Below are 18,390 nucleotides of genomic sequence, written 5' to 3'. Positions count from 1 at the left end.
TGCTAAGGGAGAGCAGCCTTTAAACCACTGGATTTTTAGTTCACCCGAGCATATGTACAAGTGTAGTTTTGGAGGTAATGTATTGATTTTTTTGATTAAGAATCAACCCTTGCAAGTCTGTGTACAGCTTCTGAAGTGACCAGGGAAAGTTATCAGAAGTCCAAACATATTCCTGGTGTGGCAGCAGTGATCAGTTTACATAAAAAGAGTATACCTCCATGGAAAAGTTTTAAACTTTTGAAAGTTGAAAAAGGTTGAAAATCACTGAACTATAACATTAGAACAAAATTTCACGCTGATTTAGGGATCACTGATTTCAATAATTCCAGCTTTACCTTGGCAAGTTGTTTCCTGCTTTGGTATAAAGCTCCATTATTTGATTTCTAGGTTGAATTGGCTGGTCTTACCTTTCAGCTGCTGATTCTTGAAATATTTCTGTTGGTAGATTGAAGACCCTTTATTAATAATCTTCTTTGAACTATGCAAGTATCTATAGGCTTTCTCTCCTTCAGATTAAAACAGATAGAATTCTTTGTATTTTCCTATTCAGTCATGCGTGTTTTTGTCTAATTTTGTGCAAGCTTCCAATGTGTGTCTTGAATTGTGGATAAATGAACCAATTGTAATTCGCTGTGGCTGTAAAACAGAGCTAATATAATGCCTTCATTTCTCCTCTGTACTTTTCTATTAGAACTACAAGAATATTCACAATTCTGGCCACAGCGTCATGCTGTGAGCTGTGCTCAGTTAATTATCCAAGTCCCCATGACTGTTAAAGGTTATTGCTTCCGAGGTTAAAGTAAATGTTTGTAAGAGCTCTTTGTTACAGAGAATGACTCTATGGCTTGTCGTTCTTTCTTGCAAGTTTGCAAGAACTGGAATGCTGCCCTCCTTTTGTGGCAGTGGCCCAGTAATAGATATTTCTGGAGACAATGCCTGCAGACTCTATTGAAAGAAGGGCAGTGTCTTAAGTCATATTTAAGGCTGATGGTATCATGCAGTGAACTTGTTAAATCAGAAAAAGCAGGTACCATTGGTGTGAGAGGGCCTTGAGGTACAGGTACAGGATGAGCAGCACCAGTTTGTGGGACAAAACAACTCGCAGACAGGAATGGGCAGGATTCAAGTGGATTCAGTACATTGGCATGGAAGCTGTTACAGTGTCACAGGTACCTGCAGGTGACACTTGAAGATGCTTGTATGTGGACCACACTTGGTGGTTTCAGTGACAACTGAGCTCTGCAGTTGGTCCAGCTGTAGAATGTGCTAGGCTAACATCACTGACTGGGTCAGCAAGGAGTGCTAACCAAAGCAAGTCCAAAAGACTTGGAATGCATGGAAGAAGCTGTGTTACATTAACTGTTTATGAACAGAGGAAAATATATCAAGCTCCTGAGGTCTGAGGAAGCCTCGTGCTGGAAGGCAGTCACAAGGGATCAGGAGTTGTGTCAAAGATTATGGTGGTGCAGAACACCTGGATGGTGACACTTCAGGAGTATAGTCTTGGCACTGGTCATTGTAGTGGATGGAAAGGATGTGAATGCTGATCAATTCTGCCATTATTCTCATTTTTCTCTAAAGAACAGCCTCAGCAAGACAGCAGATCAGGACAATCCCAGTGCATCTGCTTGTCTAGACTTTGACATGTACCCTGTTTCAGAGCAGTTTGAGCAAGGGATAAAAAAAGCTAAAAAGCTTCATATCCATTTTCTTCACAATTTTGTCAGCAAGTTACTTAGCAATCTTAAAATGTAGTTGTAAAATATTTTCTACATGGCTTTTGTGGCGGGGGGATGTGGTTGTGGTGGTGTTTTGGTTTTGGGGTTTTTTTTCATTTGTTTTTGGTTTTTTGTTTGTTTTGTTTTGTTCTCCACACATCTGCCATTTTTACTTAGTACTCTGGTGACCAGTCTCAAAAGTACTGCCCATAAACTGTACAATAAAATCAGTATGTAGAAGTCAAACTAGAATTTCTTGTTCCTCTGTTACTGAAATGCTGTTGTTGAATGATGCTAAGCTTAAGGACCGCAAGTTTTAAGTAGATAAATCAGAACCGACTATCTATATCCTAGACTACTGAAATTTGCAACTACTTGTGGAAACCAGCTAGTAAAAAGGTAGAAGTGATAGTTGTTTTGAGTAATGACATATGTTTGATATGCAGTTTAAAATTTTTATAATAGCACCTAGAAACCTATGCTATAATTATTAATTGTGAGATGAGAGATTCTGTGTGAATTTTTTAATTTCTGCATCCATCAGTTTTGGAGCTTATTTTCAGCTCTTGATCACTTGGTTCTGGTTTCTATTAGAGATGTAGTATAACTTTTTGAAGACCATTTTAGTGGATAGATAGGAAATTCTAGTTCACAAATACAGAACTTCAGATATTCATTTATGTCTTTAAAATGTGCTTAACCAATATGAAAGTTTGCTTTTTTAGAATTTAATTAAAAACCTATGAAGCAGTGGAAGCTATGCGATGAAGTTATATTATAGGAAGCAAACCACACTTTTGTTAAAAGCAGAATTGCATTTTCTTAATTTAAGAGCTCATATTGACTCTGAAATGGATCCATTTTACATAACATAGATCACAGTGACAATACAGGGTTCTTATTCAGATACTCTTTTTGATATGGCATACAATGCCGTTATGAATTGCCACTTATTTTAAAACTGTTTAAAATAAGTAAAAGATTGAAGTGGTCAGTAAGAATTTGCTAGTAGAGGAAATAAGACTAGAAGGGTCAATCTTTGGGGACCAAAAGAATGTGAGAGGCAGTCACATTTTTCTAATGCATCAGAGCTGACAGTTTAAGACCATGCAACCAGTAAGTTGTTTTGCCAGCAGAAACCAAATATTGTTGAGTCAAATCTTTATCTTGAATGTCCAGCTAAATATTAATGGATGTATTCCTATTGCAGTATGGTGTTCCAAGTTTCTTCTTTGATTCAGTAGATTCCTGCAGCTTGGTTTATTTAAATAGGTATGGTTGTCTTTTGCATGCAGGCTTCTCAGTGCCAGCAGAACAGGTAAATCCTCACGGTTCCACTGTACGGAAAACAGAAGCCAGAGCTGAAGAGGCATTTCGGAGCAAGCAAAAACCCACCATGGCTGTGTGGCCCAACTCTGCAAATAAATGTGCTTGTAAGTACCTTGGGTGATAATTGTGCAAAATTAGAGGTCCTTTCAATGGCAGACATTGGAAATGTGTCTCTACTGCTGCTTACTGATTGTTTCCAGAAGTAATTTTAGTCATGAAACACATGGAACTAAGAAATACTCCTTCCAGGAGTACATAAAATCTCTGCCCAAGAAATTGTAAAGAGGCAGGATTTCTGGTTTTGTGATAAAGAATAATTGTTTTTCTAATGCAGCGTGAGTATTCTGCATTTTTCGTTGTAAAACACTTTTCAGTATAAGACAACTCAGATCCAAGAACACTTTTCAGTGGTTTGATGAGTTTTAGGTTTGTTTACTCTGTGTATTAGCAGGTAAATACCTCTACACTGCTTAATAGTCTCTCACCTGCACTACATTGAATTCCTGCCTTCAGTACATTCAGCGTCATGCTGAAAGCTAGAGAGGAGATTGGAAATTTAACTGTATTTTCCTTTATGGCAATGATTTTCAACAGTCAGGTACCATTACTGGAGGACGTTAAGATACACTTCCTGGAGCCTACTGAATTAATCCAGTTAAGTGATCAAAATCTCTAGGATTGTGAGGTTTGAGTGGGTAATCAGAGGCACTGCTAATTATTTTCAAAAGGTAAGTTGATTAGAACAGGTGAATACATAGCAGATATTTTCATTATAAAGAAAATAAAGACTATGGGAGACAGTGAGTATGGGGGTGTACTGATAGTTGCACCTGGCTTTCGTGCTGAAGATATGGAGTCCATTATTAATATATTATTAGTAGCATTATCAATTCTTGCTGATTGATGGCAAACTGATGGAAGCGGACAAATTTTCATTTTGGTTTTTGTGCTCTCCTTCACGGTGCTTTTCCTTGATGAGAAATCGTTTTCTAGGCATGGTGATAACTGCCCAGAGATGAACATTGTTTATATATGAATGATAGTGTTGATGTCAAATGGTTTAATTAATTAGAGGTGTATGATTTTATTTCCCGAAGCTGTAATTTCTTCCGTTAAAAGAATTAAAGTCAATGGTACAGAATTATGGTTAGAATAAATTGTTATATAATAAATTGATGATGTGGATCCAAGCTGTTCTTTATTCATTTGGCAGCTCGTGCAAAACAGAGAGTGTAGGGAAGGGATTCCCAATTAATTTTTTTAAATTTCCTGTGAAGTCCAGGATGGAGATTTTCCCTCTGGCTGCCCTACAGAGCATTTTGCTGGCTGTGCATGCTGAGCAGCAGACGGTGGGGTTTATAGACCTCCAAGCTGGACATCCCTTGGGAAGGGGGAGAGCAGCCCTTGCTGGTGACTCGCATCCAAAGAGGCTCCGGTACCTCTCTCGCTGCCCCTCTGTTGTGCAGGCAGCAGCAGTTGTTTGAAAACTCGAGCCATCGGCTGCAGGAAATTGCCAGTGTCTGTGCAAACAACAAAGTTACTGTTAAGGCACTGATCCTGTTGGTATTTTCATGATCTAGCTTGGAAGGCAAGAAAAATTGAGGCTTAGTGGTGTTTGGGTCTACGATCAAATGAAAATCTGCCTTTTAAGGCTGAGTCCAGGAAAGGTAACTAGCCCAGGAGGGATGTGATGCATCTAGTAATCAAGAGAGAGAACCAGGAATTGATGAGCAATCAGAAATCTGCAGAAAGGATTCAAGTAGTACATGGGCACTCTTGAAGATTGATGTGGTCAGTTCAGCAGAGACTAAAAATGAGGAAGAGAAACGTTCTTAAAAGGGTATTTGGTGGAAAAGCTAGAGAAGGGTGAGAGCAGAACTGAGCAGATTGTGGGGAGCTCAAATAGCAGAAAATGAAACTCTGGATTGTGATTGTTTAAATGAAATAAGTTTGGAGAAGGGATTTCTAAAGAGGGTTTATTTTAGAGGGAGAGTGGAATTTTTTTATGGTCATGAAATAGTATTTTTTTAAAGACTATAATGTATTGCACAATCAGAGTAACAAGAAAAACTATTAAAGTATTTTACTTAAACAGGATAAAACCATACTTTTCAATAATTCTGAAAATAATTGCATATTTTCTGCTGTTTGAACTTTAATTAATGTTTTCCCTTAGAGGAATCTAAGGAAAGAATCACCAATGATAACTTTCTTTTCCTGATCAGTTGTTACTATTTCTAGGGGCTTTGTTTGACAGAATTTTAGAAAAGACCTGCAAAAAGGGTTAATTCAGATGACAAACCTGAGGACTCCAAGAGAAATTATTGTCAAGTATCTTCTCTAAAAACAGAGAGGACTGCAGACAGTGCAGCAGCCTTGCCAAATTTAGGGTCCTGCTCAGGGCTAGTAGACTAGAGAGTGAGAGTTGGATTAATTGGTTTGTTTTCTGAGGTTTTATATTTTGTATAAAAATGTATTTAGTTTTTTAATTACCTGTTATTTTGTGATTTATTTAATTTTTCTGATGTATTTTAGATATTTTGTTAATTTGATTGGACCAGATGGGCTGTTGGAAATGTGGTGAATAAGTAATTTTTCTGTTTGAAGGCATGGTGATACACATTCTGAGTTACATTTAATCTGCAACTCCCATTTCCCTTGTTGAAGGTACAGCTGTGTGGATTGTGTCTCACAGTATAGATGAGTTTTAAAAGTCTTGAATTACTAGAAGTTGCTGAAAATCTATTTGGGGAAGTTCTGCCACAATTTAAAATATTTCCATTATCGAGTTTGTATTTTGAGAAAAGTGCAAGTATTCTGGTGGGAACTTGGAATGGGACAGATGTCAGAAGTCTGATATAAATAGTTTTATGATTATAGAATCACAAAATTACAGTGGTTGGAGGGAACCTCTGGAGATGTTCTAGTCTAGCTCCCCTCAGAACTGGTTGCTCAAAGCTTTGTCCAATTGTGTTTTAAAAATCTCCAAGAATGAGGGCTCTGTGTCACGCCTGGGGAGCCTCTTGTAGTGCTTGGGTACAAACAATTTTGAGTGTCTTTTATTTCAGTCTGTGCCCATTGCCTTTTGTCACTGGGCACTGCTGAGAAGAGTCTTATTTTGCCTTTGTATGGAGCTGTGTGGAAAAGGAAACTACCAGCAGTGTGCAGTTCGGTGTGTTTGCTAAATTAAGTGGTTTAGATACACGTTAGCTCAGAAAGCATTAGCATCTCTTTAATCATTGGGATCCTGTATAATAAAACTGCATCCAGCTGCTCCATCTTGCCAGTAGATGGGGCATGGTACATACTATTTTACTGTCTTGCACTTGCTTCCTTTAGTGTTACATATAAATAAACTCTGTGGGGAAGATTTGGCTTTGCATTCTTATCTTTTTTTTGCAGCATTTAATGATAATATATTGTAGTGATAGACTGCAGATTTTATGTTTTCTTCATAGAGAAGATGTTTTTTATGCCATGTGATAAATAGCATAGCTGTGAAAATGGCATTTGGAGCAAATAAAGAAAATTTAAATCCTTTGTGTTATGCAAACTATTAAAAATATAAGTTTTATATGAAAGTCATTTTATGAAATATGAAGTAAACATCCTGCTAACTTTTCCCAGTAATTTAAGTGATTAGTGGGCTCTCTAAAAGGACTGTAGGGATACCAAGCAAGGATCTAAGAAACTATGGCAGAAAACATTTCTAAATAAGTACTATTTTCTTTGCCTTTTTGTGTTGGATTTTTTTGGTTCATTGGTTTTTGGTTTGCTCTTATTCACCCCCAAATGGGTGATCTTTGCTGTCCTGTGGAACACTTTGTTTCTGCTTTATATTGGAAAGGCTTTTGTTTTGTCTGGAGTACTTTTTAAAAAAGATTTTTAGAAAGAAAAGGTCCTTCATTTACAGTCTTTCTCAGAAACTGTTTTGTTCTCAATCTTTGTCTGATTTTCATCTGTTTAGTGGCTCTTCTTTGACCTTTCTGTGACAGTGGTGTCAGTGATTGCTGTCCTTTAGACTGCAGCAGTGCCTTATCAAAGGACATGGCAGACCTGATGCCATATGGTTTTGATCCTTTGAACTATTTTCTCCTTTTGGTGTGGTTCTGAGTTTGGATTCAAGAATTGGATATTGGCAAAGTAACAGTCATTCAGATGCTGACATGAAAATCCTAATAGCTGCTGTTTTGTCACTTACCCTTACAGTATTTGCTACTGTTTAGTTTTCTCCTCCTGCTTTCCAGATTTGACTTGGATTAATTCTCACTTGAGACAGAGGCAAGTACTGTTACTTGATAAGCACCATCAAAAAAGATTTTCTGGAATGTGAGGATGTCTTTAGTCAGAGCTGGGACAACTGTCTCTTTTTGTCTCTGTCATTTTGTTCTGAGTACGTAGGAGTTGGCATTCTGGTTGGGAGTGGTTTGATCTCTTGTGCTGCCTTCAGCCAGATGCTTTAAAAGAAAGTTTCAAACATTTGAGAAATAATTTTTTTCATGCCTGATTTTGAAGGAAATACCAACGTAGCTGATGATTCCAGGTTGGTTAACAGTTCTTTTAAACCCCATAGGCTTTTAAATTCTTCTAATTTAAAATGCAATTTAGTGAATTTGTGGGAGTTCTAATAAATCTTGACTGCCTGTTCTTTTTTGGGATCCCATCAAACTTCTGAACTCAGTGATATCTAGTGACAAAGAAATTTTCTTTCATCACTATTAAAAACCTGCCTATTGAATTAATCAAGTGTCTTTTTTCTCTGACAGAGGGCTAAGTGGGTTCTACAATTTACCTGATCAGTGACTTTTTTATAGTCTCTTGTTCTTGTCTTTATAACTGAGTAATGCAAGATGGCTCAGCCTCTTTTAAGGTTTCCTTGAAAGCACTATCATCACCTTTCTTGTAAACATGGTAAAACCATCTTCTGAAGTAGTTTGGGTTTTTTTTTTTCCCTCTAAGTGGTATGCACAAGTGATGTAATAAAAACAGTTTTCAGACTAGATAGATCCCTTTCTTCGTCCCTTCTGAAAACTGTGACAATGTTTGCTTTAAATTGTTTTAAGACTTAGTGTTTCTGTCTGCAGAAGTAGTGGATTTTCTTGGGATTATTACCTATTTATTAACTTCAGATTTTGCCTCCTTGACAGAGAAACCACCCAGTAGCCATGATTCTTTCTTGTGTTTGTTCATGGCTCTCTTGCAGCAGGAAGGTGTCATTCAGTAGTCCTTAAGAGCCAGCTGAAGGTACCAAGGATGTGTATTGCTGCAGTAGTTGCTATTGTACAGAGCAGAGGGGAAATAAGCACATCTACAAAGGTGAAAATCTGAAGATTATCTCCACAGATGACATTAATCTGATTGTCTTTTCTCTTTTGACTTCATTTGCCTCTTTACTTTTCCAACATGACGGTCTTGCCATATATTTTACTAATATAATTACTCTGGTTTCATGTAAATTATATTTTTATCTTGGTTTCCCAAGAAAATCATACCTGTGCTCTCTGTCCATCTCTGCTCCACTAATAACTTCTAAATCATTTAGTAGAGTTCAGACAGATTTGACAGGAGTGAGAGCTGAAAGATTAGATTCCTGCGGGTTTTGTGAAAATTGGTAGCTGGACAAATGCACGTGTCTGCTGCAGGAAAAGGAGCTAGATTGAAAATGGTATTTGAGCAGGTAAAACCTGGTATTGACCAGGCATGGCATGCACACCTCAGACATGGAGTGTGTCCTGTTCAGCTGGGGTGGAAAGAACAGGAGATACTGGGATAGTTCCATGACAAACACTGGGAAGAGCTTCAGTGGAGAACATAATTGGGAATAGTAGGGGAAAGCAGTTGACTGGGGAAGAAAATACTGGAAATGCTGCAGTCAGGTTTGGTTTCTACCTATTTCAACTCCTCCTTATGAAACTTGACTTGTTTGTGTTGAGACAAAATTTGCTTTCAAAACATAAGCTGTTATATAAGGTGATAAAAATCATAAATATGTGAATTGGTTGCATGCAGTTCTTTTCATGTGTTGGTCAGTTCTGTGCCTTGAGTGCCCTCCATCTAGGTGAAGAAAATGACACCTTTTAGGAATTGGTTCCACTGTCACTTTAAGCTGGTCAAACTGCAGGTCACTACTAAAGAGGCTGTCTTGACTTGTTGCTGATGGCATATTCCCACTGTGTTCCCTGTGCCAGCATTGTCATTCATGAGTTGGAAAGCTCAACCAAAGACGTTGAAAACTAAGCCAGAAAAAACCCCAACAACCTAATGTTTCAGATGGATTTAGTTTCCTTATCTGTTGTACTGCAGGAACAGTAGTGCCGTCACAAATGAGACAGTGGAAATGCTGTAGCTGGCTTTGGAGGGAGAAATGGCTTTGTTAGTGGAAGCTGGCACCTCACTTTACTTTTTAAGCCCATGTGGAACTGTGATCTGTTCTTTCTTGCTGCTTATCTCTGACTGCAGTTTGGGACTTTGTGAGTAGAAACTCCAGAGACTTTCAAGTGGACTATTTAGTGCCTCTTGGTAAGGAATGTGGAACTACTGGAAGCAGCTAAATTACTGTGTCAGGTACATAGATATCCTGGATGCTGTATAAGAGAGTGTAAGTTGCTGGTTATAAGTGATTTCTCAAGGCTTTGAGTTACTTTACACACAAGACATCAGAAAGGTGTTGAGGGTTTTGATCATGGAAGAAAAACTTAAAACACGTGAATTGCTTTAAGTGGTTCTTGATAGTGCAGACTGAAAATCTAGATCCATGGTGATCTTCCTTGCCGTGAGAATCTTCTTTGGGTTTTAATCCCCAGGAATTCTTCATGAAGTACAGTAACAACAGAGAATTTACTGTTTGATGGATGTCAGTTTTATCATTTACTGACAGAGGATTCACATTCTCTGATGGGTTTTAAGCAGTGTGGAAGCATGGAAGGGTCTTCTCTGCAGCATAAAGTGAACTTGTTAGCCTTGACAGGTACTGTAGAAGTCAAACTACAGAAATTTCAAGAGAAAGATCTCTGCTGCATCTTATTAGAGCTCTTCCACATTAAGGGAAGCAGACTTGCTTGTTAATAATTGACAGTCTTTGAATAATCTAATTATGTCTGCTTTCTTTTCCACTGTTAATTTTATTTCTCTGTAGTCTACAGTTCTGTCACTGTACTGCTGGACTTGGGGGACAGCAACAGTGCATACCTCAGCTCTGAAACTTCTGTGCCATTCACCCATTTTTTTGAGATCTTTTTTCCTGAGACCGTAAACAGAAAGGTCATGGTTACCTCTGGGTCTTCAGAAATGCTTTGGAAAAATAGGAAGGAATTTTAATTTTTTTTGGTTCATATTTTTTAGTATGTTTTTAGGTTGTTTTTTTTTTTTCTCTACTATTTCTGTTCTTTAATAGCCAAGAACAGTGCTCTGCTCTGGACAGGGCTGGTACTTACATCACCAGATAATGTTGTTATTACTTAGTGTATCTGACTGGAGAATCTGCAAGTAGCACCTGTCAGTGGGCAAGAATTCAGGATTTCTGAAAGTCTGCTACAGGTTTCATTTTACTTAACTTCATCTAGAGGACTAGTCCTTCTGAAGTAAGGACAGTTCAGAATTTATTTTTAATCATACCTAGGGGAAATGCTGTCTGCCTTGTTCATGGGTTTTTCAGACGACTCTGAGATTGTCTTAACATAGGAATGGAAGAATTGAGGAACTTCACTTTCTGCTTAACAAAATGTACAGTAAATTTCTATTCAGTGATTAATTGCATTATATTACATTGTACTTTAAAAAAGTGCTGTCTGCATAGATTGTGCATCTTAGGAAAAAAAGAGCAGGCAAAGTTTAGTTTTGATACCAACTTCATGTGAACCTGAGTGAAATGTTAGGTGTGACTTGTGGTCAGACAGATATTTATTGTTATTAAAAATGCTTAGTAGTGATTTACAAAAAAGCAAACCAGACAGAAGCTAAAACTAAAATTAAGATCCCTTTGGCAAATCTGTAGAGGTTATGTGAAGATTATATAGTGAATAGTTGGCCAATTTAGAAGGCAAGTGAATGTATTCATGTGTGAATAATTGCTATTATAATAGTTTGAGTTAGAGAAACTCAGTTCTATGAAGCGGGATTCTTCTGACAATAGTATTTCCACTGCCTCTGGCACAAATACTGCCAAAAGACTGGGTATCAATGAGGAAATTTCTGATGAGTAGTTTTAAAAGGAGTAATTGAAAAGGTGTTAAAGCATTAAGTTGCAATTGTATGTACTATGTTCGTTTTTTAAACAAAGTTCACTCCAAGCTTTTCTTCTGCAAATAGCTGTCCCATTCTGTTGCCTGCTGGAAGCTGATAGTCATGAATCATACTGACTAGAAAATAAAAAGTCAGGCATTCTGCTCTTGATAATTTACAGTCTTCTAAAATACAAACATTAAGGTAGTGAAGATGGGATTCCAGGCTAAGTTTATTTTTTAGCAGCAATCTGTTAACCCATTAGATCCTCCCCAGTGGCCCTTTGCATCAGTTTTACCCTGTGTTAGCTGCTTCGTCCTTTTAAAGTCATAATCAACTGTCCTGTAGGATTCAGTTTCCTGCCTCTTATGGCAGCTTCTCAGATCCATGATACTCTTGTAGTAGTGCCTTTTTTATTTCCAGTAACTATAAAGAGGGCCAGTATAGGTGGTGAAATCTGGTGTTAGTGTCTACAATTTGTCACATGGTTCTCTGGTCCATTAAACACTTGTACCACTCTCTTAACTTAACTGGGGAATAAAGCAGGACAGAAAGACTGGTGCAGGGTTTTGTTTTTAGATGTTGTATTCCTTGCTCAACTTTCCACTAATTTAGAGGCTTGACTCTATGTAAAAGAAAAATCTGTGTAACAATGTTTTGGTTGCTAAGGGTCTGGAACCAGAATTCCCTCTCTCATTCCAAAAGACATTGCTGCCTCACTTTTTGTTGTTGCTTTGTCCTAATTAAAACCAGCAGTAAAAAACAACACACATAATGTTTGTTCAAAAATCCTGGATGAGACACTGAGTGAGCTGGACTTGCTGACTCTCAATTGGGAAAGACTTGAAATGTAATGAGATGGGTAATAAAAGGATTAATTCCATTTTGCTTTAAAGTGATTTCTCTCACACCTAAGAATTTTAGGAATGTACTTGTGTGTTTGGGGAAATTATGGATTCTCATCCCAGGTGAAACTCACAGTTTGGACAGAAGGGATGCACCAGTAAATATTTGAAGTGCAATTCACTGATGTAAAAGATGTCAAATATACTTCACAGTGTAGCTCATATATCTATCTGAATTACAGCAAAGTGTAAAAATCAGTGTATTCATACATTTAGGATGTACCGGATTTCCTTCAAAAGACTTTGCTCTCCTCCTGTGTTTTATTTACCCATCCTTGGAGTTGAGCTGAGGTTCAATTCATTATCTAGTAAAGTATTATTTTTATTTTTGTCTGTAAGTTTACATTTCCCTGTTTAGTTTCAGATTTGCTGCTTCAGTGATTAATGAAAATCTGTTGCACAATCTAGGGAAAAAATACATGGAACTCCTGAAAAGTTATGTGAGTAGGTTGTAGTTTGTCATCAATAAAAGAGTGACACTGACTGTAGAAGTCATGATCAGATCTTGAATATGGCTGGAGAAAGGGGATTTCCCCCCTCCCTCAAGTCTTGCAAATTCTCCATAAAGATTGTAGCAAGAAATACACATTCCAAGTGAGACTGTTTTTATTGCAGTGTGATTGTAACTTTAGATAGCTTTAAAGCTAAAAGGTGAGGATTTACTCCTAATGTAGTTGTTAAACTACCTGCTTACATACAGCACTCATGGGGAGAAGTTCTGAAGTACAACTGTGCTTCTGAGTGGCTGTGAATTAATTCTCAACACTTGTACCTGCATAGTGCTTGTATCTTCAAAGCAAGATCTTTGTAACTCAGTGTGTGCTTGGCAGACACAGGTGTAGGACTTAATACCCCATAAATCAAAGCAACTTACAAATGTAAAGAACATTATGGAGGTGCTCAGCATAAGAGTTCACTTTGAAAGCAAAGGAAACTTGTCAGGCTCTGGTTACTATTGGCTGCGATTTTCATTTGTTGTAGTTGGCCACAACTTAAGCAATTTTGCAAAAATACAACAGTCTTTATCATTGCTTGGATTCAAACATAGAAACTTCACTTTGTCCCAATGTCTTCCTGGTCTTCTGGGTCTTCTGAGCTGTGTCTAGTTAGTACTTTTGAAAAGGATATTGACAATAGCATTAGGTTGGATTGGTCCTCCTTCTGCATTTTCTCATCAAATTACAAATGTGCCCCAAAGCCTTCAGATCAGTACCTCAGTTGTATCTCACTGCAGATAGGTTAATAAAATAAAGTGGCCTTTCTGAAAAACAGTTTATTTTGTAATTTTTCAAAGGCACAGAAAATAAAACCAAGAAATAAGAAAAAGTAAAATTTCATGAGAAATAATGAAAAAAGGGAATCGCATGCCTATATTGCTTGAAGTTGAGTAGCACAATATGGCCCTCACAGCTGACTCTGGTTGGAGTAATAGCTTGTATTAGAAGCTTCCTCACGTCCCTTCCAACCTGAATTATTCTATGAATCCATGGATTGCACTTTCATTTGTTTATTGTATAATCACTTCAAATCATTGAGGAGCTAAAAAAGGAAAATGAGAATAACTGTCTTTGAGTGCTCATTACCCAAATGAGCTACCCAAATTACTACACCACTGCTTAGCTGTTTTAAGTAGGAATTTCTTGCTTCCATAGTTTAGGAATTGAGTGGATGACTGAGTGTCCACTCCTTATACTTCTAAAATTCCTTGTTTCCTCTAATTTGCTCACATTCAAATCAACAGACACCTTATTTTTTCCTTGAAAAGTGAAGATACTTGATTGCCTCGCACAACACCATATTCTTACATGCTTGAGGGGTACCTGTGCATCTCAAAGTGTTTGTTGGTGTGTTTGTTTTCAGTTCGAATAAGGAGAAAATCGAGACGGCGCTCCCAGTGGGGAAAAGGCATTATTAAAAAGAGGAAAGTCAATAATTTAAAGAAAGATGAAGATGATGCAAAGTTTGCTGATGATGAAAATCATGGTGAGGACAATAAATTACTGGAAAATGGAGAGCTAGAGATCAGCACTGACTGCATTGAGGAGAACGGAGAGGAAACAGGAGACCTCTCTATGACAAATGATGAATCCTCTTGTGATATTATGGATATAGATGCAGAGCAGAGGCTTAACAATGGGACATCAGGAAAGGAAAACAATTTTGCATCCACAGAAGAGGAGAGCTCAAATGAATCACTGTTAATAACTGACAATATTACGCTGGGTGCTGAAAAGGAATTGAAGAAGGACTCTACCTTGAAAGGAGACTGTGTGAATGGAGAGACATCTGTACTTGGCTCCGAAGGGGTACCTGTTGCAGCCTGTCATAATGGTAAAGTAGAATCACTTGATGCTGTTTCACCCTGTGACAACAGTGATTGGTCTAGTAACAAGCAAAAATCTTTATCTGAAGATCAGCCAAAGGAGAAAATGGAAGCTTCCAGGGAAAATCAAGGAACTGATCTGGTGAAAGCCGAGTTACCACATTGCAGCAATAATGAGAAAACACTACAGAGCACAGACATTGAAACTAAAGATGCTGAAGCAGATAAAGAAGGTATAGCTTGTTTTCTATGTTTCTGTCTTTATCTCAGTGTCCAAGTGTGTATTTTTCACTCTAATATCTTATGTTGCAATTATTATATAATAATATTTTATTAATTGCTGACTATTTATTTGAAACTCTTGGTATGCTTCTAGCATTTAATTGCACATAGAAGTATTTGAAGTGCAATCTTGACTTGCTATATTTTTATCCTAGGCAAGAAAGTGTATCTCCACACTAACACTGCTCTGTTCATATTTGTAAGCTTTGTGGGAAATACTGAGATAACATCAATACAATAATTAAGTGTTTAAGAATAGTATAAATAGTGATAAATGCAGCACATATTATGGTCTGTATATTCTGTCTGATTTATATTTTGATCTACATGATATTGACTTGTTTTGTTAGAGAATGTGATAACAGTATCATTGACATTGGGTAAAAATGCATAGAAATAAAGAATGCATTCCTTTAAAAAACTGTGCATAGCAAAAGTTGAAGCAGTTTAACTCCTCACAAAAGCCAGATTGTTGTTCATCTGTTAGAGAAGATATCTGGCTTTGGAGTCACAGTGAACACAATAACAGTGCAGGAAAAAGATAAGAGAAGGAGAAGGAAAATCATGGTGGTGTATAAAAGAAGGGGCCATGTCCTTTGAAGACAAGAGAGAGAGTTTCCTCAGGGAACAGAAATAGAAGCCTTATGCATGATTGCCTTTTTAATGAGCTTTCAGAATTATCTAAAAGAATGGAATCTTTACTTCAAAAGTTAGTGCTGAGATTTACAAAGTAAATGAGCTTTAATGAGAGATCTGAATTATGAGAAGATTACTGTGTACATGTTGCCTGTGTTTGTACATACACATTTTCTCTAAGGGCAAGGAGAATAATAAAAGAAAGGCCCTAGGAATATCACAAGAAGAGCGTGATGCGTTAAGAGCCTTTACATTTCTGAATTTGGTGGGTGAATGTTGTGTGTTTTAGGATGGTTATGATAGCAGTGGTCCTCAGAAGAAAAGGTGTTTTAAATAGTTGAGGAGAAAAATAGTGAATGAATGTAGGGAGAATATAAGGAGATAAGAAAATATTTTGGTCAATAGGTTGAATACAAAGGTGGAAGAAAACAGAAATGTGTAACAAACACATGAGGTTTGGAGTATAACAGGTGTTGGAATAATGTGGTGATGAAGGCACAGGATGCTTTAGAGAGAAAAATGAAGATTTGTTTCATTTGAGGAGAAAGAATTTCAGCATTTGCTTAGTGTGTGAACTTGTCTTTGAAGCTGTTTAATTATTTGTTGTTGAGTAGAAAGATATGATGAGAAAACTCATAGTGGGATTCAGTTTTCATTCAAAGTTGGCACTTTGGAATTGGGTTTAAGGATTGCCATTTTGTGTGTGTCTTCTGAACTGTGGGTTTGTGCACCTGTAAGCATTAGAATTGGCAGAGCTGATGAACAATGTGCAGTGCTACAATTTTGCTTGATTCCAAATAACCCAACAAACTAAACAAGCAAAATAAAACTGAAGTGAAGAAATAGGCTGTATTTTGTGGGACTGACAGTGCTGATAGTTGTTTTTCAAATTACAGGTTTGTTCAAAAGCAAGAAAACACGAAAAGTCGCTGTGGAGCAGTCAAAGCCCACAAGTCTGGAGCAGGTTCCAGAGGAGCCTTCAGATCCTGTACCCTCTGTGGTTGTTGACCATGACAGACTAAAGGTAATAGAACTGAAAAATAAATTGAACTATTAACAGACTCCACTGAAGAAGCTTCCTTTCTGTGTTCTGAAGCAACATTTCCTTTAGTTTTGACTGCAAACAAGTATTGTGATCAGAGTGACTTGTGGAAATGATTTGTCGATGAGTGTTTTTGGGATGAAAGGTTAATAAAACTACTGAATCCTTACTGTCCCATCATTACTACCCTTATAATCCAGTAATGACACTGGATTCCTAGCAGTCCACTCTTTCAATTGCCCATTTTTGCAGGTACTCACATGTGTTAATTGGCCATGGAAGGTACCAATAAACTGCTGGGTGCCTGGTAATTGGGAGTTAATATCATCTTTTCCTGTGTATACCAAGGTATACTTGGTAGAGAAAATTTAGTGGATTGGAAAGCAAATGGAAATTTGTGTGGATGCTTTGGCATTATAAACTGCTAGTTAATTTTCTTCCAGTTTTTTTAAGCTTCAAGTTTTTTTTCGGTTAAAGTTACAACAAAATTTGCTGTCTTCTGTTGTAAAAAGTAGCTTGACCTACCGTGACCTATGAAATTAAGATCCCATTTTCTGTGGAATTCAAATGATGATCTCTTCAGAAACCATAGAATTGTTATGATATGAGAAAAAAATATCTTAAATGTCACTCTTTGCCACTATGTAAAATACTTTGACCTTTGTTATGAGAAATTTTGCATATGTTGTGTGTCCTCCTCCTCTTTTTTTGTTCCGTTTAACAACATTTGTGGAAGACCAAATGTTTTCCTGTGGTGGCACTTTTTTTCCCTGCCAGTATAAGTGCTTAAAAATGTCTACTTTGGCCATCAAAGAAGTTTTTAGGGTTTGTTTTATTATGATGACCAACCAAGATGAAATAGGATGCAATAGCATTCCAAAAGACCAAACATTGCCCCAGCTATACTGAGTAAAAGAATCTTAAGACAAGAAGAAAAGTGTGGGTATAAGCAGAGAAGTGAAAGGAGACATCAAGTCCTTTTTGTATAAACATTGAAGTAGTGGCCTTGCTGATACCCAGGTGTGGTTAATTTCATTTGTTGTATCTCTTCAGGGATACAGGAGGGCTACAGAAACACATTGCATTTCTGATTTGTCCTTAAAAACGTTTAAAAATTATTCTAGAATCCTTCTTAACTTTACCTTTTGTTGCTCCAACAGAAACTGCTTGATTTAGTGGTTAAGAAAAGTGACAACCTGACTGTTGACCAACTTGAGAGATTGTATTCACTCCTCAGTCAATGCATCTACAGACATCGTAGAGACTATGACAAATCACAACTTATAGAGGTGATGTTGTACAGCTTCTTTTATTCTTGATCTGAATATTGTGAGATAGGCTTTTCAGAAACTGTTAATCTGTCAATTTATTGTTCTACTAGCAGGCAAAAGCCTTTAATAGACTTTGAAGAAGGTATCTATAAAAAGAAAAAAGCTTAGTGTGGTAACTTAGAAACTGGCGATTGTTTCTAAGAACATTTTCTGTAGAAAAGGATTAAGAATTTAACCTAGAAGAAGGGAGGAGAAAGAGGAGAGAATATAGCAGTATGAAAAGCACATGCTAGCAGAGTAAAATGAAGTAGAAGCAGTTTCCATGTGTGTGGCATGACTAGCAGTGGATGTAAAGTGGTGATTTCATAGGTACCCCGACTTGGCATTGCTGCTGTTGCCCTTAATTGTGTTGGTGTAACTTGGCCAAAACCAATTCCCCCCCTCTGCTCCATGCAGTTGCAGATTCCAACTTTCATAGGAGACCTAGAAGTGTGAACATTCTCTCTTGATCAGTAAGTGCAGTCTTGGGAAGGTCAGTGCAGCATGGTAGAAGGCAGGTGTCTGCCTTGCCATCATCCTTTGTCACTGAAGTGTTTGCCCTCCAAGGCCTCCTGTACATCAGCAGCAAATTGGTCATTTCACCACTGGCACAGGCTGATGCCAG

At 37.4% G+C, this 18,390-nt stretch overlaps 1 protein-coding gene across 4 annotated transcripts in view; it reads left to right on the top strand.

The window, feature by feature from the left end:
- The window catches only part of ATAD2B (ATPase family AAA domain containing 2B), a 74,194-nt gene that overhangs the window by 51,743 nt on the left and 4,061 nt on the right, over nt 1-18,390 (top strand). For 3 of the 4 annotated variants that reach the window (XM_059842961.1, XM_059842960.1, XM_059842964.1), the window contains exons 24-27: nt 3,014-3,151; nt 14,033-14,728; nt 16,310-16,437; nt 17,616-17,744. In XM_059842961.1, the coding sequence (XP_059698944.1) occupies nt 3,014-3,151; nt 14,033-14,728; nt 16,310-16,437; nt 17,616-17,744 (1,091 nt within the window). The remainder of the gene's footprint in view (nt 1-3,013; nt 3,152-14,032; nt 14,729-16,309; nt 16,438-17,615; nt 17,745-18,390) is intronic. The other variant, XM_059842963.1, reaches the window with a different exon arrangement.

This window comes from Haemorhous mexicanus, chromosome 3 (genome assembly GCF_027477595.1).
Source record: "Haemorhous mexicanus isolate bHaeMex1 chromosome 3, bHaeMex1.pri, whole genome shotgun sequence".
Lineage (NCBI taxonomy): Eukaryota > Metazoa > Chordata > Aves > Passeriformes > Fringillidae > Haemorhous > Haemorhous mexicanus.
The sequence above is the reverse complement of the archived record's forward strand: the minus strand, read 5'-3'. Positions and strand labels throughout refer to the sequence as shown.